Source organism: Mesoplodon mirus, assembly GCF_964341445.2.
Source record: "Mesoplodon mirus genome assembly, chromosome: 4".
In the NCBI taxonomy this organism is placed as follows: Eukaryota; Metazoa; Chordata; class Mammalia; order Artiodactyla; family Ziphiidae; genus Mesoplodon; species Mesoplodon mirus.
Genome location: NC_138979.1, coordinates 43,875,601 through 43,899,639, shown reverse-complemented (window position 1 = coordinate 43,899,639; position 24,039 = coordinate 43,875,601). Strand labels below are relative to the sequence as shown.

Here is a 24,039-nt window from a genome sequence, read left to right as displayed (position 1 = left end):
CCTAGGTTTGAGCTAAAGAGGGTAGGGGCAAGTGACAGATGACCGAGCATTTCTTTGGAATGAGGGAGAACTGAGAACTACCCAGCTGGCCCGGCATTGCCGCAATCTGGACATTAGGAAATATATTCTCCTCGCACACACAGCAGCACACATCTCCTCCGATGGAAAGCTCACCCCTGCCCAGGGAGCCTCTGGCATGGCCACTGCACCTCCCAACTGCTTTTTCAGCCTCCTTCAGGTTTTACCAGGCAAATGAAACAAGAAGAACTCGATAGTAAATTATTTTATTCAGACTTCTGTCTTTTTATGAAAATAAAAGGCAACACTTTGTCATTTTTAATCATATAAGCAGACAATAAACCTAATTTCGATATTGATTTTTTCCAGAATCAAGTGATTTTGCGCAGTGTCTGTTGTATTTCCTTTCCGAGGAAGGGCCATTTGCTGGTAGATTGTATGGCTCTAAGACTGCACTACATATAGCTGATTGTGGACTTTGAAGCCAGGTAGCTGAGAGGGGGCTCTTCCTGGGTGGCAGAAAGTTTGGTTTTTGTCTAATTATCTAGATAATGGTTTCAACTTGGCCTCGTCTGGTGCCCTAGGACAGATTTAAGGCTCAACTGGTGCTTTTAGGAGTTATGGCCTCAGAAATACACTTTAATTTTTTTCAAAATCAAAATCAAATAAACAAAAATAAAAACAACAACCCCCAAAATCTTGATGATGTCAGGGGCCCAGACAACACCATGAGGAGCGTTAGCAAGGAGAGTGCACTCTCCCAGCAGCCCCAAGTTCAGGAAAGGGGCATGACCCTGAGCTGGCCAATCTTGGACTGCTGCAAAGGCCCAGCGGAGAAGTGTCAGGGGATGCCAGTTACTGCCAAAGGGCTCAGAGGCATGGATGATTTCTCCGAATACTGGTGCTCTCTTTCTTTTTTCAAAAACAGTATTATATTTGATGTTGATGCCAAATGGAGTTGGCACCTCTCTTGTGAAAGTCTCAAGGTGTAGAGAGATCGGCCAGGCCTCCACCTAGCTCTAGAAGGAAGAGAAGGAGGGAGGGAATGAGGGGAGAAAGCTGCAGAGAAGAAAAGAGTGAGGTGGAGAGAGGAAGGAAAGAAGAAATCAAGAAAAGAGGTGGAGAGGAAAGAAAAACGGAAGGAAGAGGGGGAAGATAGAAATAAAAGGGAAAAGAAGAAGTGAAAAGGACGGTGAAGGAGAGGAAGAAAGGAAAAGAAAAAGGAAAAATAGATTTTAAAAGACCTAATAAAAAATAAAAGTACCCCATCCTTAAGAGGGAAACTGTTTGCTCTATGGACTACCTGGGACTTTTCCCGCAGCTCCGGGTGGTTTCTCCTCCCTCCTGGAACACAGAACAAATTCAAAAACCCTCAGCTCCTACTCCAATCCAAAAGGCTGGACTCAGGGCACACGGACCACTGAGACTAACCCAGCGTCCGCCGACGCCCCCCACATCCTCCGCGGTGAATGACAAAGGTCACCCTCTCCCCCCTACCCCCCCGCCCCCCGCCGCTGCTTCCAAGGGCCTAGGACCCTGGCTGGGGGGAGGGGACCTGGCGGTTCTATGCCCGGCAGAGGGGGATGGAACCTCGGGCCTTCGAGTGACCCTAGGGCTCTGACCTTTTCCACCGTCCTCCAGGGTCAGTAGTTAACCTTTTGCTCCCCGCCCCCGCCACTCAGTGGCCCTCGGCTAGGGAGAGTGGGTCAATATTTGGGACCAGCATAGGAGGGGGCGGCGCCCAGGTCGAATTGCAAGAGGATGGGGCCCAAACCAGCGTGCTCATTCTGCTCCCCACGCCCAGAAAACCCAGCCTCAAGGATCCCTTGCTTGCCCGGCGCTGGATGCCAAGGCCCAGTTAAACCCCGTACCTGGTAAAGAACACGCTGAGGCACGTAGGAAGAGAGTGGACTTCTTTCCTGCCCTGTTTAGAGCAGTTTCTCTTCTTTCAAAGTGTCACGCACCCCTCAGACACCAGCCACCCGTTTGCATTTTGGGGATCCGAAGAGCTTTGGTCAGGTGGGAGGCAGTGCAGAGTCAGACTTGTGCCCCCCTCAAGCCCGAAGCATTTAACTCCTCTGTGGGAATAGGTGCCAAGAGAACCAGTGAAGAAATCGAGCCAAAGTCCGTGCTGCCGGGCCCAGCTGATTGCCTCACCATCCCTGCTGGGACAGCAGGAACCAGCCTAGCGCCTGCCCCGTTCCACTAACTTCCGAAAGCGCCTGCGACCGGCGCCCCAGAGGGCTCTCCCGGCGGGGGCCGGGGGAAGGTGGGCGGCAAACCGGAGGCTGCAGAGGCTGGCGGAGCACCCCCCGCCCCCAGCTCCCGGCGGCTTGGGGTTTTCGCTGTCTCCCCAGCTGGAGCCGGGGCCGCCAGGAGCCGAGAACGTTAGGTTCAAATGCATCAAGGCTCTGAAGTCATTCATCCGGTTTCATAAATAATTTTCTTATTACACTTAAGCCCGATTCCTGCCCCCTTCCCGTTTTCATTGCGGGGTTTCAGCGGCTAAAAAGTTTCTAAGTCGGGTGGGCCGTTGTTTTCCTTTTTCCATCATTAACATCTTTAATATAAGCTATCAATAACCCTGTCGTTCGGAGCCGAGTTTCACGGTATTGATCCACGCGGCTATTCATCTCTGCCATGCAAGACACGGAATAATTTTCGCATTACAGTAGCTTGGATTTGCTTTTAATTCATATTTAAAGCTGCAACCGGCTCGGTGGAGCGCTCTGCGAAAGACTAGAGGCGCCTAATTAATAATAAGTTAGAAACGAAGGAAGGCACCGGCGAATAAATAATTAATACAGACATCTATGTCTCTTTGAATATTGCTCCTTTAAAAATTTAGACTTACCAGGACCATACTGTAAGTCTGCAATTTATATTGCAGGGATGATTTAAGAAAGCTATTTTTTTCCTTGAAATACAATACTAAATTATTTACAGTGTTTTTGCAAACCTAAGTTCCTTCATTAGCCAGCCCCTCCGGTTTGTTCCTTCCAGGTGGAAAACACTAATTTAAAAAAATAATCATAATAAGAATCATAATAAACTCCCAGGAACCACTGTCTGCAATTAGCGAAGGGTGTTAAGGGTGGGGGCTGATTGGCTGGAAGAGAGGAGTATGGGGTCTGCAGCCTTCCGAGGGGCTGAGAGCTGCCCCGTGGAGGTGGGCGGGGATGGGGGGTTGTTGGGAAGAGAAAACAACAAAATCCAAAATCACTGGGCAGTGACTTTGGGCATTCGATGGTTGCAGAAGAAACAAAGTTTTAGGTAAACTCAGAGTCCTCAAGGGGACTCCAAGAGGGAGGAGGCTATGATTGGGAGGGTCCCAAGTCCTTCCCCCTACTCCCCATGGGGGGAAAAAATATAATTTTTAGAGAAAAGCTATTCAAAGCCAGGTCTGGATTCCAGGCTATCCAGGAGCTGCCAGTGGGCTAGAAGAGATAACAAAATTCAAGTGGGTCAGAGTGACTGAAGATCAGACGATCGGATGAGGTTTTGTGTGAGAGAGACTAGGATTTGTTTGCCATATTGTTAGCAATATTGATTTTTTTGTTACTTGGATTAATGTATGTTAAACAGGGAAATGCAGGCATTAGTCAAGTACATTGTAATCATCTATTGTTGAGACCGACCTTTCTCAGGTGAGTGCTGGAGGCTCAGGACTATGAGGCATTCCCAGGGGCTCAAGACCATCCAGATCCAGGTATGGGCATCCAAGATCCCCCAGGGTCTGGCAGTGTAGGGAGAAGACAACCTCAACTCCAGCTCGCTCTCCCTCCCCCCTCCTTTTAGAATTACAGGCTTATTTAACCAACCCACTACCCCAGTATGTCTGGCTCAATCTGTTGCTGGGTTAAATGATGATTAGAGAAATTGAGAGGTGGAGGCATCCTTGACACCCAAAGTTCCTCACTGCCCCCCATGCATCTTCCCCACAGCCTCCTAGCCCCGCCTCCAGGTCTATTGGCCCTGGTGACCATCCCATCAATCCCCCTGGGTCTCGACCAAGAGTCCCCAAGGCTGGGGACTCGCACATGCCAGTCGGTGGCCTGAGGCTTGGAGGGGAGCACAGCCCCTGCGCCTACACAAGTACATCAAGTACATGCATAACATGCATCTACACCGTTAGGCCTGAAAAAAAGATACGAGGTGGGGAGGGAGACGCCTGGAGACCCTCCCGGCCCCGACTCAGGACCTTGGGTGCTGGCCCGGCCCTGAGAAGCGTGCCTCAGAGACAACGGCCCTCCCCCCATATCGGTCCCCAGGGTCGTCTTCCCCTCACCCAATCCCAGCCCCCGCCCCCCACCCCCGCAGGCCTTGCCGCCTCACCCTGCCATTGGGAGAGAGGGGTTCTAAAGTCACACACTCTGCTTTTCTTCCCAACCCCCCTCCCGCGCCCTGGGTCACCGCATTTATGGGGCAAGATACCTTCACGCACGAAGGTCCCGCCGCATCAAGGTGAAGGTCTTTTCCGAGCTCCACAGACCCTGAAGGGCTTGCACAGAATCCCTTGGGCCTTGGACCGTTCAGAAGGGGGCAAGAGGGTGAGCTTCAGGGTTAAAGGACGGCGATGGGGGTGGGGGAGAGACTGACGACTCCATAATCCTTCGCCGGAATGGCGCTCGGGCAGGCGCTCGCCCAGAGCCGGAGGGTCCCACGGCCAGAGGCTGCATCTCGTGCCAGCCACGAGGGTGAAGGGGTGAGGAGGCCGAGACTTGCAAGGCGGACAGGGCCGGATGGGCAAGAAAAAAAGGAAATGTGTGGAAAGTGTGAAGGGGAAAGGAGAAACGAAGGTTGGGAGGGAAAAAGGAGGCTCGGCCTGGAGAAAACACAAGGCCCGGCGCAGCCCGGGAGGGAGGCACAAGCAAGGGATGGGGAGCCCAGAACACCGGCGTTTCATTTTTAAATCTTCTAGGTGTCTGCAGGTCAAATAAAGACAAGGGCCGTAATGATTATTCTGTTAAATCTATGGTACTTGACTTCGCAAACACTAATTGATTAGACACCAAAATGATTTGTTTAAAGAGTTTTCCTTTCCAAGGGCAGCTGCTCTCGGGCCGGGGTCGGCGTTATTCTGCGAGGCTGCGGAAGAGATCGGCCAACGCGCCGCGCGCCAGGCCGCAGAGGCCGCAGTCGGCCCGGGGCTGTCGGCGCGGGTCCACGCCCCTTCTGCCTCAGGCTCCCGGCTGGCCCGCACTCCGCTACCTCCGCCCTTCCTGTCCTCCAGGTCCGGAGCTTGCTGCACCTGGGGACCTTCGTGAGCCCACTGTGCCTTCTGCCCGCCCCTTTTGCTCTGAGTTGTCCACACTTTGGGTCGCTTTGATCTGCTCCAGAGAAAGGGCCCCCCTCTCCCTTGCCTCTGGCCTCCCCAGCCTCCAGCCCTGGCATTCTCTACCTCGGCGGCGCGCAGCTAACCCAGAGTAGAGCCCCAGAAGGGAGGCACTGGAAGAGCATTAACCACCGCCCCAAATCTGGTAAATTCTTTGCCCCTACCCCACCCCGCAGCCTGGATAGGTCTCCTTTGTAATATACTTCAACAGTACAAAGATAAGACCAAGAAAGAAAATCCACCGAAGGGTTGGCCAGAGAAGGTCACCTGCCCCGGCATCTAGCTGGCTACATCCGCAGCGGGGTCCTGAAGCCAGCGTGTTCCACCTGGGAGCCTTGGACCCCACCCGAAGCCCCACGGCATCAGGACACCCCTTATCCCTTCAGCGCTCTCAGCTGAAGACCTTGAAAAGCCCTCGCCGAAGTGGGCGACCATTGGAACGAATCTAAGTCCAAGAGAAGCCGCCTCTAGCTTATCGGATGCCCCAAGAATGGAAGTAACCGGAGATGCTCCCAGAGGGGTCTGAGGTCCTAGAACCGCTGCCCCGACCGCCCTGTGCACCTCCTAGAACCTGGAGTCCTCTGGGGTTGGCACCAGCTGTCAAAGAGCTCTTCACCAGAGCGTCTTCTCTGGGATGTGGAGGGTGTGGTTAGGAGATGGAACAAAGGAGAGTGCAAAACACAGAATAAAAAAATATTGTTATGAGCAAAAAACATAATTTACATTAAAAAGGAAAAAAGGAAACCGGACAGATGAATAAAAAGTATATGAAGGTCAAAGGCTGATGAAGAGGGCTAGAATAATTGATTACTGCTTCCTTGGCCCCCATAAAGTGGAGAGAAGCCATTGACTAATTTTTTTTAACAGTTGTCAATAATGAATCATCAGGCCACCCTCTTCTGAACTTTCTGGCGTTCCATTGTAAGCCAATAGCAATTTTCTGGGGTGGGGGAAACAAAACTCTGCAGAGGTGGGAAGAAGACAGGAAAACCTGGCCAGAAGCACCCAGGACCAAATCCTTCACCCACAGTTATCAAGTGCCCTACTGTGCCAGACACCAAAGAAATGGTTCCTCACCGAGAGTTTAATTCTAGACTTGCTACAGGCATCAGAAATGCTGGTGAGCGGACTTCCCTGGTGGCGCAGTGGTTAAGAATCCGCCTACCAATTCAGGGGACACGGGTTTGAGCCCTGGCCCAGGAAGATCCCACATGCCACGGAGCAACTAAGCCCGTGCGCCACAGCTACTGAGGCTGTACTCTAAAGCCTGCGAGCCACAACTACTGAGCCCACGTGGCACAACTACTGAAGCCCACACGCCTAGAGCCCCTGCTCCGCAACAAGAGAAGCCACCGCAATGAGAAGCCGCGCACTGAAACGAAGAGTAACCCCCGCTTGCTGCAACTAGAGAAAGCCTGCTTGCAGCAACAAAGACCCAATGCAGCCAAAAATTAATTAATTAATTAATTTTTTAAAAAAGAGCTTTAAAAAAAAAAAAGAAAGAAAGAAATGCTGGTGAGTTACATTCTGAGGCCCTGGCCAAGGTGTCAGACTCTCCGTGGAGCCCTGGGTGAGGGAATCTTCCCTGACACCCAGGTTTGCTGTTTGTGCGGTCAACATACCGGAAGTTAACATTTGATGGCTCAGAGGGGCTAGAAACAGTTTTTTGGAATGGTCCTGAAAACTGGGACTGGGCCATATGTTACATCTCTGTTACTCACAAAGAGCACTAAAGCAGTAACTCTGAAACTGATGGAAGGTTCTCAAAGAACCTTGTGTGGCCAGCATTTGGAGGAAAGATCTTATTCTCATTCTCTTTTCTAAGCCTAGTGGGGTCACCTGGCAAGTTCTAGCCCACCCAGAATAGGAAGGATTGCACCTGCCTCACCACCACCAGCAGCACCCCAACAACTACAAAATAAGTAGTCTAAAATCTTTGTTTCCACACTGAAAACATTGCCAGCCACAAGCATCCAGTCCATAGTCTTATTTCCCTTTTTCTTAAATATATACATGTATGAAATGGGGTGGTGACTGACATTATTTTTTTCTTTAAGTTCCCTGCAGCTACTCAAAATCTAACCAGCTGACAATGAGCCCTCCCCTCAGGCTTCTTGGCTGTGATAAAGAACTGTACAGTATCCTGTAATCACATACACTAGACCCACTGAGTAATTTCAAGAGACCCCTCCCTGGCCTCTTTAATCCTCCATAGTGCACCTGATGTTATGCTGGGCAGTGGAAGAGGGAAGGGAAGAGAGGGACAAAATGACAAAAAGCTATCCTAGCCCTCCTGTCCTTCCCCCCCACACACACACATATATGTGCATTCACCCTAACTAGGCCTAAGAGCATCCATCCCACCCATCATACATTCTTAGTAATAGGAAAGTTTTCCAAGACATTGAATAAGAATAAAATGTTTCTGAGAAATTACTGCAATTCAGTCAACTACAAGAAAACAAAGGTTAAATGAAAGGAATGAACAGCCAAGAAAGATTAGGGAGATTTGCAAACTCCCCAAGCAAGTCCTGCACTCACATTAGTCCACCATATACAATACTTATCCAGATTTTTACTTTGGCTACTCCTTTAGGGACCAGCACTGAACCAGGCCCCCTTTTCATGGGGGGTGGAGCGGGGGGGTGCGGAGGGAGTTAAGCTCACCTGATCCCAGCCCTCTTCAGGTAGACTCCAGGGGCTCAGCTGAGAGCCTCACATGAAGGAGCGTTTCCAGGATCAAGTCCCTAATTAGTTACACAAAGAGAAAACCATGAACAATTTGTGCATTTGGTGGTATTTACTTCTTTCTTTTAACAAACTGCCTTTGGGAAAGAGAGTTGTCATAAGGGCAAATCGATCACTTCAGGGGGATTAAAATATGTGGGGGGAGGCAAACGGTTTAGCTCAAAGTCTGCCTTCTACGTTAACCCATTGTTTGGTCTCATATAAGAGCTACATGCTCTATGTTGTAAGAAATGAGAACAGAAACAATACAGAGCCAAGAATTCAGCTTCCCACCAACATATTGTGATCCACTAGGCAGAAAATATGTTTTAAGCTTGCGTATATGTATGTATGACTAGAGAGATGTAGATACAAGAGTAACTTTAAATAGAGTAATTTTGTTTTTTGAGTTCCTTTTTGTCACTGTATTTTTCCCAAAGACCTTCTACTCTCTGGAGGTTTTAAATTCCTAAATATTCATTGCACAAGCTGATGCTAAGTCCACTGAGATGGACCCCCATCTCCAGGACCTCCATAGGCATTGTTTGGACAAAACAGGAATGTCCGTGGTGATGAAACCAACCAGGTTAACCGATCTCAGGATATGACCACTTTCAAGGAAGGCAGGTAGTGTAACCCACTGGCCTTGACCTACCTTGATCTTGACGTTGCCTAGGCAGTGGTAGGGACCTGGGCAGAGATTGGCCTGCCTGCTCATGCCTTAGCTGGTGAGAAGTTTCCCCCAAGGATAGACTGGCCCAAGCTTTTGCCTAAGGGACTCAGCCACCACTACTACTACCATTCCACCACCCTGACCTCTCCTAGGGTCTGGGAACATTCCCAGCAGAGACACCGGTGGTGGGCTCCGACCTGGTGCCCCAGGAAAGGAACATACAGTCTGAGTTTGGCCACACACACTTTGTTCCATATCCGAACCCATATACCCAGATTCTGAGAAGCTGTCCCCCATTGTGACCACCACTCGCCCGGGGCTGAGGCTCGGCGCTGACCGGGTCATAACTGCCAAGGGCTGGACAATGGGCACATCTGCCCTTTCTCTGAGGGATGAAAGCACCTAAGCGGACACGCTCTGCCTTTTGTTACGGTTTTTTTTTCCCTTTCTTTTGTAAATGAAAGAAAGCCGCGGCATGTGGCGGCCGGGTATACGTCCCACACTGGGGGCCTCCCCACGCGTCCCCACCAGGCCCAAGGACCAGGTTCGATTCCGGATTGGACCGTGATTGTGGGAAGCGAACAATTACGCCCGAAGCTGAATTGATTTTCAAATCTGGAGGCTTCTCGCAGGGACGCCGGGAAGAGGGCGTCCCTATGGGCCAAAAAGAGACTGGCGCGCCTGGTCCACCCTGCCGGCGTCAGTCCTTCCCGCAAGCAGCGGCCTCTTGGTGTTTTACCAGGAGGGCCATGAAGAAACCGCAGGAACAGCCCGAGCCTCGGCGGCCCCACCAGAACCCACGAGTTAACATAGGAACCCACCAGGGCACTCACAAAATACACACACACACACACACACACACACGCCGAGTCATTCACGAAGCGGCGCGCCGCCTTAATTATCAGCTGAGCCGGAGAAGGACCCAGGCGGAGGACAGCGAGGTATGGCCGGGACTGGGACTCTTGGCACTAAGCTCACCTCTTCGCAGAGCATGGAAGAGTCAGGGTGGGCAGAGAATTATCAGGGAGGACAGAGGTTGTCGGGTCAACAGCCACCAGGTTGACCAAGGCCTTTAAAATATTTGCTCCCCTCCCCCTCAAAAGGCCAAGAACCTGAAGATGGGGAGAGCGTGGACTCCCAGAGGCCCTCCCGGGAAACAAGCCAGGGTGGAAGGAGTGATGACACCAGCTGAGGCTCCCCGGGAAACCTGCACCGGGAGGCAGCAACTGGAGAGAGGGGCGATGGCTCTCTAGGCATACTGCGCCACCCGGGAGGCGAGCCCAGCAAGTGTGGCCGAGGGCTGGGAAGAGAGCCCACCCGAGCTAGGGAGCCGAGAGAGACCCAAGTTTCCCAGGGTTGCGGTAGCAGCCCCAGATCGCGCTCTACGTTAGACACTCGCACGTGCGCACCGCTCCCCCGCAGCCCAGGGCCTTACGAGCGGCGCTGGGACCCCCACCTTCATTTGTACGGGGACGTCATGGGCCGCGCGCGCGGGGACTGAGAGGGCGGGGCTGATCCGCGCGCCTGCGCGCTGCGCCCGGCGGGCGTGAGGGCGGGCCGCGGCGGCGGCGGCGGCGGCGGAACAGCGGCCACAGAGTCTGCAACAGTAACCGAGCCATGGCTGGAGCTGGCCAGCGGCGCGGGCAGGCAGCAGCCGCGGAAGGCGCAAGGGGTGCGTCAGGGGAGCCGGGGGCCTCACAATTCTAAGAAGGAGAGGGACGTGAGGGGGCCGGGGGCGGGCGGGCTGGGGGCACCGCGCTCGCCTAACGGCGCGGATCCTTTTCGGAAATTAATATTAAAAAAAAAAAAAAAAGCCGAGGACGCAGAGGGGAAGGTGGGGACAAGAGGGAAGGCGAGACACACTGAGAGGGAGACAGAGCCCCACAGTGAGAGGAAGGAAGGAAGGAAGGAAGGCAGCAGTCGCCAGCAGCCGATGTGAAGACCGGACTGCGTGCGCCCTTCGCCGCCTCTGCCCGGCCTCATCGATGTTGTGTCCGCCGCCCGCTCGCCCAGATCACGATGAACGCGCAGCTGACCATGGAGGCGATCGGGGAGCTGCACGGGGTGAGCCATGAGCCGGTGCCTGCCCCTGCCGACTTGCTGGGCGGTAGCCCCCACGCGCGAAGCTCCGTGGCGCACCGCGGCAGCCACCTGCCCCCCGCGCACCCGCGCTCGATGGGCATGGCGTCCTTGCTGGACGGCGGCAGCGGCAGCGGCGATTACCACCACCACCACCGGGCCCCCGAGCACAGCCTGGCCGGCCCCCTGCACCCCACCATGACCATGGCCTGCGAGACTCCCCCAGGTATGAGCATGCCCACCACCTACACCACCTTAACCCCTCTGCAGCCGCTGCCGCCCATCTCCACCGTCTCGGACAAGTTCCCCCACCATCACCACCACCACCACCACCACCACCACCCGCACCACCACCAGCGCCTGGCAGGCAACGTGAGCGGTAGCTTCACGCTCATGCGGGACGAGCGCGGGCTGGCCTCCATGAATAACCTCTATACCCCCTATCACAAGGACGTGGCCGGCATGGGCCAGAGCCTCTCTCCCCTCTCCGGCTCCGGTCTGGGCGGCATCCACAACTCCCAGCAAGGGCTCCCCCACTATGCCCACCCGGGCGCCGCCATGCCCACCGACAAGATGCTCACCCCCAATGGCTTCGAAGCCCACCACCCGGCCATGCTCGGCCGTCACGGGGAGCAGCACCTCACGCCCACCTCGGCCGGCATGGTTCCCATCAACGGCCTTCCTCCACACCACCCACACGCCCACCTGAACGCCCAGGGCCACGGGCAACTCCTGGGCACGGCCCGGGAGCCCAACCCTTCGGTAACCGGTGCGCAGGTCAGCAATGGAAGTAATTCAGGGCAGATGGAAGAGATCAATACCAAAGAGGTGGCGCAGCGTATCACCACAGAGCTTAAGCGCTACAGCATACCACAGGCCATCTTCGCGCAGAGGGTGCTCTGTCGCTCCCAAGGGACCCTCTCGGACCTGCTGCGCAACCCCAAACCCTGGAGCAAACTCAAATCCGGCCGGGAGACCTTCCGGAGGATGTGGAAGTGGCTGCAGGAGCCGGAGTTCCAGCGCATGTCGGCGCTCCGCTTAGCAGGTGAGCAGGCCAAGGAGCTGGGCGCGCGGGGAGATAAGGTATTGGGGAAGCTGAAGGGACCCAAGGAGGCAGGGAAGGAGAGAGATCTGTGCCCGCTTCATCCCGTCCTCCTTTCACCGAGAGGGGGGTCCCTAGGCCTGGAAGAGCCAGAGCGTGGCTCCAGGGAGCAGACAGCCTCTTCCAGGACTCAGTGCATGGGGCTATGGAAGGCTCCGGGAACTAAGCAGCGCGGCCTGGGTGATTGCAGAGGAGCATTTGTGCTGGGAGACAGCGCAGGAAGCTCGCACGACCGTAGGAGGAAAGAAATCCCAGCACGTGGCTGGATACGGTCCGTGCATCGCTTCTGGGTTTGGCACTCCAGGTTTGTGGGGCGAGAGAGGCGACGCGTGCGTGGAACTGCGTGCAGGTGCTGCCAGCCAGTATCCCTGGCACATACCCGGGCGCTGTGCTGGAGCGTTGCGGGAGCTGCCCGCCAATGTTTAGCTGAACTCGTTGCGGTGACCCCGCTCCCGCGCTCACTTTAGTGACGCGGGGCGGGGTGGGGGGCTGGAGGGTGGGGAGCGCACTCTGGGAGTTCCAGCAAAGGTTCCGAAGCCGCGCGGCGCTGGGTGTGTGGCGCAGACGCTCCGTAAGGTTTAGGACGCACTATGCGCTTGTGACCGGCTGTAGAGAGGAAGGCAGATCGTGCCAAGGTCCAGGTGACGGCGGCCGAGCAACAAGGGAGCTTCTAGCTTAGCCCAGAGACCGATTTCGCTGCCAACTCGCTTAGGGCTTCGCATTTTGTTTTATTCCTCTGCATGAATTTTCGTCTGAATCCCCATGCAGGGGGTGGGAGTGTGAGGGAAAAAACCAAGTCTTCGAGCAGAGGTCTCCGGACCCAAACACCCCGAGGGCCTGGTGTTTCCGAGTTGAGCGGGAAGGTTTTGGCGGCGCTGCGTAGACACAGCGCCCAGTTCCCCCAGCCTCTCTAAGCCAAGGTAAGGGGAAGGCTCTGGCCGGCCCACCGGCGGAGGGGACAACTGACCCCAGCCTGAATCACACGGGAGATTTCAAGCAGATTCAGTGACCCCCTAGGGCGGAGGACAAGCGGAGAGGTAGAGCCAAGGGCAGCCGAGGGTGGACTCGGTTTGATGAGACCCGGGCTGAGTTGATTGACTCCTGGGGTACATGCTGCCACTTCCCCACCCAATCTCAGCCCGGCGCCCTAGCCTGAGTCCTGGCGAAGAAAAAGGTAAAAGCCGGAATGAGGGTTTTTTAATTAACTGATCGTTCTCCATTAATTCGTCCCTGGAGAACGAGAGACAGTCAATCCGCGCAGAGCCGTGGGCGCTGAGCCGTTTCACAGTCTAAAATCAAAGCAAGAGGCCAGGGCCCCCTCCCCCACATCGTGCGGGCCAATGAGAAGCTAGAGGGAAGCGGGTGCCGGCGTCCCCGCGAGCTTGCCACTCCAGCCGGATGCGACCCAAAGCAGTCTTGGGGTCTGGGTTCTTGTGGCCTCCCTGCTGGAGCTCCGCACCGTCTGAGCCTCTGCCCCACCAGGTTTTCCAGTTCACCCCGCGGTCGTTGGCTCCAAAGTCCCCACGAGGACTCTTGCAGCCTGAGCCCAGAAGCCAGGAGAGGTTGACAGGGTACCCTCTGGGGCTCCCGCAATTCCACTCTCTAGCTTTGTGTGCAGCCACCAGATTGCCCCCATCCCATGGGTAGACCGAGACCCGAGGGCAGCTGAAGTTCTGGAAGGGACGGCAGAAAATGCTATTCCTCACCCAGACTGATACGCCTATGCCAGCGTCCAAGGTAGTGCTTTTTCACACGCACACGCCAGCCTCGAGCCCGGCTTCAGGACTTTTTACCGAGGCAGTGCACACACAAGCAGGTTAGTGGGGCTGGGGGAATGGAGGGAGGGGATGCAAATGGAGAGCGGTTCCCCCACCCCGCCCCCAGGGAAGCTCGTTCCAAACCCCCCACCTCCTGAAGGCGCTTGCTCAGGACTTAAATGACTCTCCTTCCCCACTGCCTCCTATTGTCCCCTGGAAAGACAGGCTTATAAATTAGGTTCAGGGACGACCCCGGAGCCCTGGAAACCCGCCTTAGCGCCCTGCCCTGTACGAGTGCCCTCTCACCTCCTCGCATGGGCAGCCCTAGTACTGCTACCTGCACACGGGAAGTGCGGTGGGCGTACCCGCTTGGGCTCACGGGACCCAGGAGGTTATCGAAGGGGCCGCTGCCTGGCACCCAGCAGCGCGTTGAGAGTCCTGCCCAGCCTTTGGACGGAGGCGCGTGGCCTTTTCCTCGGGGGGGGGGGAAGGAAAATCGGAGACTCTGGCGGGACGTGAGTTTGGCGCCAAACCCCCAGCGAACTCTTTATCCTAAGACCCGGATGCGGTCGTCGCTCCCATTTTCCTTTCTTTAACTTCATTAAAGGGGTGGGGCGGGCTGGGATGAGCGCGCGTGCGGAGCCAGCCGGGATCAATCCCATTACGCAGCAAGGGCCAAGACTTGTTTTTAAGTCACCGAAGAACGACGAGACCTCCCGTTAACATTTTAATTTGGTGTGTGTGGGGGGCCAACGAGGCCGTTTCCTGAACCGTTCCAATGATCTCTGGTAGGCCCTGACTGCAGGTGACTAAAAACGGATTGCAGGGCATGTTGGACGCAGCTGTGAGCCATTGCCCCCTCCTCCCCACTGCCAGCTCCCGTGCACGGAGGGAGGTGCCACTTGCAGCTCTTGCTCGCCATTGCACTCAAAGACCCCGCAAACTCGTTTCTACCCCATGCGAGGCAAGGCCCATCGAGGTCGGCTCCTTCGCTGGGTAGCGGGAGAGTGGCTTCTGCATGCCCCTCCTGGTTCCCCAGGTTCTGTACAGCCTGGTGTGGAGGGTCAAAACCGCCCGCCCGCCCGCCCGCGGCAGCGTGTTTGGAGAGGCGCTTTCTCTTCACGAAATTACATCGGCTGGCGGACGACGGGAGACAGGAGGAAATTCTCACCAAATTAACTACCTTTAAAAAATCAATATATGTTCCCTCAATGTAACACTTGCTGCTTCCCCATTAAAGTGCAGCGCAACCAGGCTCACGCTGCGTCTCATCCCAGGTGGGGAGAGGGGCTGGGCTGTGCCGGTGGGTGGGTGCCCCGCCTCTGACGTGGGCGCCTATTAAGACGCGGGGAGATTAGCTTCCAATTAAAGATTCCAGAAGGCTCCGGCCTCAGTAGGGGAGCTGCCGGCGCAGGAAGAGGCTGCCACTGCACACCCACCAGCGGGTGCTGCAGAGACCCAGCAGGCGAGGCCCGGGGTCGGGCAGGGGTGGGTGCTGCGCCGCTTCGACCCTGCGGTACCTGGAGGCGAAGAAACCTCCCAACGGCGGCGCCAGGGAGCCAGACGGGTCTCCAGCACCCGGGACTGCGCCTGTTTCCTGGACGGGATTTGCCCCAGGAACACCCGGGGACCGGGGGGCGTGGGGAGGGGGGGCAGTCTGACCAGGAGGTGGCCATGAGAAAGTCTCGCCCGGACCAACATGGGCCATGTTTGCCATAAGTGGCCTTGCTGCCTGGTTGATTGATAACTAACTGGCTCCCGCGCAAGTCCATTTGCTTTTTGTTAATATTTATACCAACGGGTGACGTTTCAACTGTCCCCTCACTTCTCTGGGCCATGGGAGCCAAGCAGAAGGAGTTCGATGCTGGGCCCTGGGAACTCCACTTCTCCAGTCCTCGAAGACTCTGGGCCGGGAGAAAAGCCACAACTGGGCGTGTGGGATGCAGGAACTGGAAGGGTTCCTGGGCCCAAGAGTCGGAGGAGAAGGTGCCAAGTGGACTGGTTCCCCGCCACGCCCGGCGTCTCTGCGGGGCGGTTCTCGGGCAGTGCAGCTGCTCTCAGCCGGCTGCGGCCCGAACAAAGGGCCCGCGGGGCGCTGCCGACAGCGTCCGCCTAGCAGCCTGGGGGCGATGGGGGCTGGCTGCCCCGGACGAGAGCCACCTCCGAAGCTTTATGCTAGACTCCTCCCAGCGTGGCCTGGGGGCCAGCCAGTCGTCAGGCGGAGGCCGAGGAGTTCCAGAGTCCCCTCACCAACTCAGGCCTAAGGGTCGCCCGTGCTCCCGGAGAGTTGGCTAGGGACCCCCGCCCACACACTACACACACACACACACACACACACACACACACACGCGCGCGCGCGCGCGCGCACAGGTCTGGCTGTTGGAGACAATCCCCAGAAGGCTCTGCGTGGGCCTTTCTCACAGCCCATGTCTGACCCCTGGAGGGTGTGGAACAATAGTTCTCTCTTGCGGCCCCCACTGGGGAGCACAAACCCCAGGGAGGAGAGGAAGGGGTGCATGGAGTTAAGAAGTGTGCATGTGGTGAAGGTTGGAGCGGAGAGTTTGACTAGAGTGGACAAGACCTGCTGCTGTGGCTTGAGGAGGCCTGATGGTTATTTTGTGGTGACCTGGTGTCAGAACATCGAGCACGGCTGCCTGAGACAATAAACCCCGCGGCCTGTCCCGAGGGTGGTTGGCTCTCCCGCCAGCGGGTGCAGCCCCAGGCCCTTTGGAAGCACCCAGAGGGCGATCGGCGTCAGTAGAGACCCTGTCCTGCCGTCGCTGTTTTGCAGCTGGCACTTGGGACGGTCTGTGCCAACAATAGCATGGTTGTGTTGTAGCAGCAAAGCAACTCAAAGCCCAGGCTGCATCCTTCTTTATGTTCAAGCGCTCAGCGCACCACAGGAAGCTAAACTCTTGCCCTCACTGATGTCCTCCTTGTGGACTCATCTTCCCCAGTAACTGCACATGCCCCCTGCGGGCCGCAAGGCCAGGCACCCAGAAAGCCTCTGTGGTTCAACCCGCTGCGGAGAGGAGAGGCTTTGTTTTTAGAACATTGATGTCTTAGTGATTTTCAAAATGAAAACTATTTTGACAAGTAGAGAGTGTAGTGGAGGGAGAAAAGGATACCTAGTGGATCTGTCTTGCTCCTAAACAATTCCTGGGTATTACCCCACTGATGAGACAAAATTGCCATCCCCCCCAATTATACCCCAACTCTAACCTCTCAAGATGCATGTTTGGAAAATATATCCAAATTATACTTTTGCTGGCATGTTTTTTGTTTGAGACTATCAGGGTCACAGTAGAGAAGGTGACCCTGGCAGTCTGAAATGGGAGGTTGGGGCTCAGGGTGTAATGAAGGGAGGGTGGATTAGCGTTCCCTTTGTTGTTTCCCCTTCCAGCTAACTGATGGGAGTTAGAAGGCTGCCCTGAGGCTTTGAGCTTGAAGGTCTTTGTTTGCTGTCTGGTGGGCTGGGTGAAGGGCTCTGGGAGGCCTAGCGGCCTGGAGCCCTGGTGCAGCGTCAGGACCCTGGACAGGGCCTAGCCAGGCCTGTTGCCTGGGTTTCTCTTGCCCCTGGAGGGTGGCTAGGATGGCTTTGAACAGTTGTGATGAGGAAACAAAAACTAACAGCTAATATTTTGAAGTTTATGAGAAATCGTGAGGCCTCACCAGTAGTACACACGGGCACAGTCAAGTAATGGAAAAGATCAAACCTATCCTCGTCGATCAGGTGGTTGATCTTTTTCCTCCCTCCGCAGTAGCTTTCTGTGTGCGTCTGAGTCCATGGGCACACCTGCTTATACAATCGGAATTCGAGTCCCTATGGGTGTGACAGGGGTTGGATCATTAAGCTAAAACGTTCAATTCAGTCCCTTTGATCCGTGCTGGGGAAAATCTATAGTCATCTCTAATCTACAAGGTCTTTGAGGAGGTTGTTACATGAGCTGTTTTGATGTCATCATTTCCACATTCATGGCAAATTCAGCTAATCAAACAGACGCTGCTACCCAAAGTTCTCAGAAGAAATAGTTATTACAGAGTATATCGGTAACATTTATTCTTGATTTCCTTGTAAGAAAGAAAATCCTCAAGTCTAATGAAGGTGGGTAATTAAAAACGAGGTTCTCAAGTGTCTTGCTCCTCAAAATCCATAGTTAGAAGCCTCACCCTTCAAGTAAGAGTGCTCAGTGTTCTTTGTAAATTCCATATATTGGAATAGTTAAGCACCAATTTACTATTTTAAATCAACCAAGGAGCCTTGACGGACTGGATGAGAAGTGACTAGTCTCATTTCAGTCCCCTTGAAAACAGCAGTTTCCACACTTGGCAAAATTGAATGGTCCCCAACCTAGAGTAGCAACAGAAGGAGGGTCCTATTGAAGTCATAGTAGTTAGAGGATAAATTTCCTATAATCTTGGATAAAGGATTCAATAAGTATTCATTAAATACTATTTTCATTTTGTGTGTATTTAAATAAGATGGGTAAGCACCTTTGGGAGAAGAAAGCCACATTATTTTTACGTGAAAAGTGTCAGCCTCACAGAGTTTAGTAAAAAGGAAAAAACTGATTCCTAATGTGAATGAATTTAGTGCATAATCATAAATTACTGTCTTCTATCAACAGATTTGAACAGACTTTTATTTTAATACAAGTATGTTAATACTAATGAAGCTTAATTTTCTTCTGAAATTGTAGGATTGGCTTAGATGACCAGACCCATCACAGGGCAATCTTATTATTTTGATACAAACATATAAATTTATGTCTGATCACAGGGTCTTGCTATAGAATCATCCACATTATGTTCCTCCCAAAAGATGTTACATTATCATAAAGTTGGAACAAATTAGCTTCTAGAAATTTTCTTCTCCTTTAGGTGAGACAATTTGATAAGATAACAGCTGAACAGAACCAGACCTTGAAGTACAACCCTCACATTTGTCTTGGCAAGTGATAAGGAAGTCAATTGATAACGAAGGAGTTTAGGTCCACTGTGTACATTTTATTAGTCAGGTACTGTGCTAGGCACATAGATGTTCTCGTTTAATACTCACTGTCTGTGCCAGTGGCTCCCAAATCTTGCTATGCATTGGAATCATTTAGGGATCTTTTTAAAAAAATGATTACTGGCTAAAACCTCAAATATTCTGGCGTTAGTAGTATAGGGCATGACCTGGGCACTAGGATATTTAAGAGCTCTGAGGTGATTTTAATGTGCAGCAAAGTTTGGGAGCTGCTAGTTTACAGGCAATTACCATTATTTTTCCTGTTTCTCTGTTCAAGGAGGTTGAATAACTTACCTGTGATAACACAGCTGGAAATCACTGAGACCCTGAACTCAGCTTTCCCAGCTCAAAGCCCAGAACACCCTTACCCTCCACCCTGTGCCTCGATTATGGGTGCAAGTCCACTAGGTCGGTGGACCCAGAATGTGGAAATGTCTGATTCACTGTCTTAAACACCAATCTGGAAAGTCCCTGCATAATAAGGTCTCAAAATTAGAGAATGTGTGTCTTCCCTCTGGGACTCTCAAAGAGAGTTACTTGTGGAAACTTATTTCTTTTTTACTCAGGACTTATAAGAGAGACTTTTTATTGCTCTCTGGAAGCAGCCAGAGGGAATGTGAGGCAGTCACGGAGCTAGACATGGAACCCAAGTCTCTCTATCCATTTTTTCACTTAAACAATTATTCACAGGCAAGACCCATCTCATTAGATGTGTACTGTGGGTAGGACTGGTCCATTGGGAGCCAGCCTGGAGGAGGGCCCAAAGGCCCCAACCTCCCATTCTTTCAGGCATTGGTGTTCTGATCTGCACTTGCACAGCAATTCTATTTCTTGGCTTCACATCGGTGCCTGCCTTGCTATTCCAAGCTTGCCTGTTACTCATGTTTTAGAACTCTGCACTAAAAAATAATAAATTGACTTAAACTCTGTATATATGTTGGCAATCATCCAGAGGGCAACTTACAATTTCCCTCAAGCACCGCAAGTTTCCAGTTACCGATGAGTTTCTCGTCTCCCTTTGCATATGCCATAGGGTCCGCAGAATCGACAGTTTCTGAAATCGCTGCTTTCATTCTGCATCTGGTGATGACCTCGTAGTCCCAAAGAGAGGTTATCAAAGGAACATAATAAACTCTATGCTTTTCGCTTTCTTTCCTGATGTCTTCTAAAGCAGATCAATGGGGGAAATTAAATAAATAAACGAGCGAAGCGCGCCACCTAGTGACTCGTCTGCTCACTGCAGGTGAAGTGCGTGAGAGGAGTGGCTAACGCGATTCAAGTATTGATGGAGTCACAAAAATCGTTCATTAAGGCAATTTAATCTTTACTATTAAATGTCCTTTCAATTCATTTAGGGTAATTAAGATGCAGTTAAAGTGATTAAATTCTAATTACTTATGCTAGACAAAGGCATATTTGTCACAGTAATGCGGTTAACTAAGGACTCAGAAAGAAAGTTAACATTTACTTCAAATGATGCAACTGGAAAAATCAGTTCCTCTTTTCATCATTAATCCAGTGAGCTGGGTGATTATGTAATGGCACTACAAGCTCATTAAATAGAGGAAGTGCTGATTAAAATGACTGCTGGGAGGAAAACCTGAACCAGGAATACCTCAGTACCGTTTGGTCAGCATTCCTAGCAAAATTACTTGGTGTCCTTTCCCTCCAAGCCCGCCCCCCGCCCCAAAGCAATAAGCAGCTCCTGAGTCTTATCCTGACATTAAAAGAGGGATGCCGGGCTTCCCTGGTGGCACAGTGGTTGAGAGCCCGCCTGCCGATGCAGGGGACACAGGTTCGTGCCCCAGTCCAGGAAGATCCCACATGCCGCAGAGCATCTGGGCCCGTGAGCCATGGCCGCTGAGCCTGCGCGTCCGGAGCCTGTGCTCCGCAACGGGAGAGGCCACAACAGTGAGAGGCCCACGTACTGCAAAAAAAAAAAAAAAAAAAGAGGGATGCCTCTTGGAAAGCTTTTATTGCCAGCCTGCCAACATTGTTAAACCAAAGATATTTTCAAATGGTAAATGGATTCTTGGGGTAGAGAGGAGCAAGGAATTTGGGCAGGGGAGGTGGAGGGAGGGGTCCCTGTAGGAAACAGCTCCAGGATGAAGATTTTCCCTGCAGGCTTTCGAAGCCACTCTCCTTCACACAGACACCCTTCCTATTAGGCAGTCTTCCTCCCCTCCCCAGTTGCATTTTTACTGCTTCGTATGTGGGGACAGATTCCTTTGTACACATCATGCTTCTTATGCACACTCTAAAGAGCACTAAGTACCTCAGCTGCAAACTGGTCTCTTTTCAGAATTTTCCAACATTCACAAGTAAAGGCACCTAAGATTATATACCATCGGATTACTGAGGCTATTTTGCCATAATATCCACAAACAGTTCCCAGCCTCCTACGATATGTTAATTTTGAGTACTCAGAAGAGGAGGATGAATTGAAATTTCACTGCATTTGAAGTTGACCTTCCTCATAACATGGCTTCTTAAACCCACGCCTATCATTTGCCTGGGGGGATGATCCAAGGATGAGGATGATCCGCCAAAAAATTGGGAATTAATTTCCCCAGGGGATCAGTGTGTTTTAATACTGTTAAATTTGCCTATTGAAAACCATTACTATGGAGATTGCATCTTTCCCCTGTTTATCCCATTGAAATTCAGTATTACTGTTTACTTCACAAGAAGCTGAAGTTATCAAATTCATCAGTCATGGAAGTCAAACAACTACCTTTTAAAGATAAATTGGCAGTTATTTGAATATTTATGGAGTCATTTTTAATTTACTAGATTGTGTTATCTTAAATTACTAAACCAAATAAACACATTAAAAAAAAAACACCCTAGACTAAGAAATGAGAGCCCCAGAGACAGGTTCTTGTACTAATTAGCTCTGAGAACTTGTCATTTAACCTTTCTGGGTCTCAGTCTCCTTAAATGTAGAATGAAGGATTTGGCCTTAGGGTCCTTCCAGATCCCACATTCTATGAATGATTGCCTTCTATGATGACTGTGTATCCATGACAGTCTCTTTTCTCAATTTAATGCTCTGTCCCAAAGTCAGGATTCAACAAGGTGTAAGTCCCTGGCACCCATCTCTTGGGCAGAGTCTCAGATCAGGCTCTCCTAACAGATGGCCAGAAGGAAACAGCCTTTCCAGTCAGGAGCACTGCCTTCTGGCACAAAAATATTTCAGCTTGAGGTTACAATACCCGCGTTGGTGAGGATATGGATCATCAGGAATTCATGCACTGCTGGTGGGGATGTAAATTGCCACCGTTGCTTCAAAAGATAATTTGGCTTATAAACCTGAACCCGCAGCTGAACAAAGTCTACCCCTTGGTATATACCCTTGATAAGCTCACAGGTGTTCCTGAAGATGAGTACAAGGATGGTCTGTAACAGCGTTGCTTCTAAGAACAAATAACCAGAAACATCCCAAATGCCCACTGACGAGGAATGCAGGAATAAACTGTGATGTATTCATATAATGCAGGAGTATATTAGAGTGATGAAAATGAATGAGCCACAGCTATACACAACAGCACAGTTGAGTCTTAGGAACAGTGTTGAATTTCTTTTAAAAAAAAAAAAAAAAAGAACAAGCTATAGAAAATCACACCAGAACAATACCATTTTTACAAGGCTTAAAAGCAAGAAATGCTGAACAACTTATTGTTTAGAGATACATAAGTATGTGGAAAAAACAAATTAATAATAAACTCAAGTTCCTAAGAGTGGTACCTCCAGTAGGGAAAGGTTAGAGATAAAAGGAGAGAACACCCTTGTAGCTTCACAGACAGCAGATGTTCCAGTTCTTTTGTCAGGTGCTGCCTTCACCAGTGTTCATTTTGTTCCTGTGCTTCCTATCTTAAATATACATGTTTTGTAAGAGGTAAATATTATTTAATTTTAACTTTGGGGAGGAAAAAGATGGTTTCTGTCTGATTCCCCAACCCGAACAACTTGGACCAAATAAACCCCAGGACATTTGAGTTGTCATTTACACAGTTCTTAGCCCTGTACTAAATGTCAGCTTTCTTAGGAATTACATCTGGCCAACTGTGGACAGGCCATAAGATGCGAAAGAGGAAATTTCATTAGATATGGAAAGAGTGGTTTTTTTCTTTATTCATTTGAGTACAGCTATGACAGTGCTGTGCTCAGGACTGGGGATGTACTGAGCACAAACAAGTCTTTTGGAGCTCATAGTCTAGTGGGGAAGAGAGACAAATAGCTTGGTTGCTTTTTTGTGCCAAGAAGGAACGGTTTAGGGTGTGATGAAGGAAAGTTTTGAAGATCTGGAAAAAAAGAAAAAACAGGACTTGGTCAGAAATGGGGAAAGAGGTTTTCAGGCAGAGGGGACAATAGGATGTGTGGACGCCGTGGGTAAAACCCCTTGCAGAAGATTTCTTGGATCCGAATTATTGTATAGCTGGAAGCTTGTTTCTTCCCCAGCACAGCTGAGTGAAACGATGCCTTCCCATCAATAACAAAAGCGTTCTCCGAGGCTGTAGTTTTTTGTAGTGGGGAGGGGTGGATGGAGAGTTTCATATTCCTCAAATCAGATTGGTGGCAGAGAGGTGGCAAGAAAATATATGCTGATTAAAAAGCCTCCCAGGTGATTCTACTATAACTCCAAGTTGATAATTAGAATATTGATATTGAGCACTACTATGTATAAAATAAACAACAAGGACCTACTGTATAGCACAGGGAACTATATTCAATATATTGTAATAACCTATAATGGAAAAGAATCTGAAAACAATATATATATATATATAAATATATATATATATATATATGATAACTGAATCACTTTGCTGTACACCAGGAACTAACACAACATTGTAAATCAACTATACTTCTATTTAAAAAAGAATATTGATATTGAGAATTTAAGAGCAAATGACTTATATTTTTTCCCCTTTGTTATTTATTTTACTCTTTTTCTGGAATAACCTATAGTTCCATAGCTTTATGTATATTTTTAAATGATATATAATATATATATATATTGTATCATTATATAATATTTTACTTCTTTTATCTCTTTTGAGGTTAAAAGTTCACTCAAAAATTCAATATTCCTAATTACTCAGCCATAAAAAGAAACAAAATTGAGTTACTTGTAGTGAGGTGGATGGACCTAGAGACTGTCATACAGAATGAAGTAAGTCAGAAAGAGAAAAACAAATACCATATGCTAACACATATATATGGAATCTTAAAAAAAAAAAAAAGGTTCTGAAGAACCTAGGGGCAGGACAGGAATAAAGATGCAGACATAGAGAATGGACTTGAGGACACCGGGAGAGTGAAGGGTAAGCT

The 24,039-nt window shown here is 51.2% G+C and overlaps 1 protein-coding gene across 1 annotated transcript in view; it reads left to right on the top strand.

Annotated features, from left to right (window-relative positions):
* The first annotated feature begins 10,548 nt into the window (after nucleotides 1–10,548).
* ONECUT1 (one cut homeobox 1) overlaps nucleotides 10,549–24,039 on the top strand; it is a 34,029-nt gene continuing 20,538 nt past the window's right edge. The window contains exon 1 of the mRNA XM_082618364.1: nucleotides 10,549–11,877. Coding sequence (XP_082474490.1) covers nucleotides 10,773–11,877 — 1,105 coding nt within the window. The 5' untranslated portion in view covers nucleotides 10,549–10,772. The remainder of the gene's footprint in view (nucleotides 11,878–24,039) is intronic.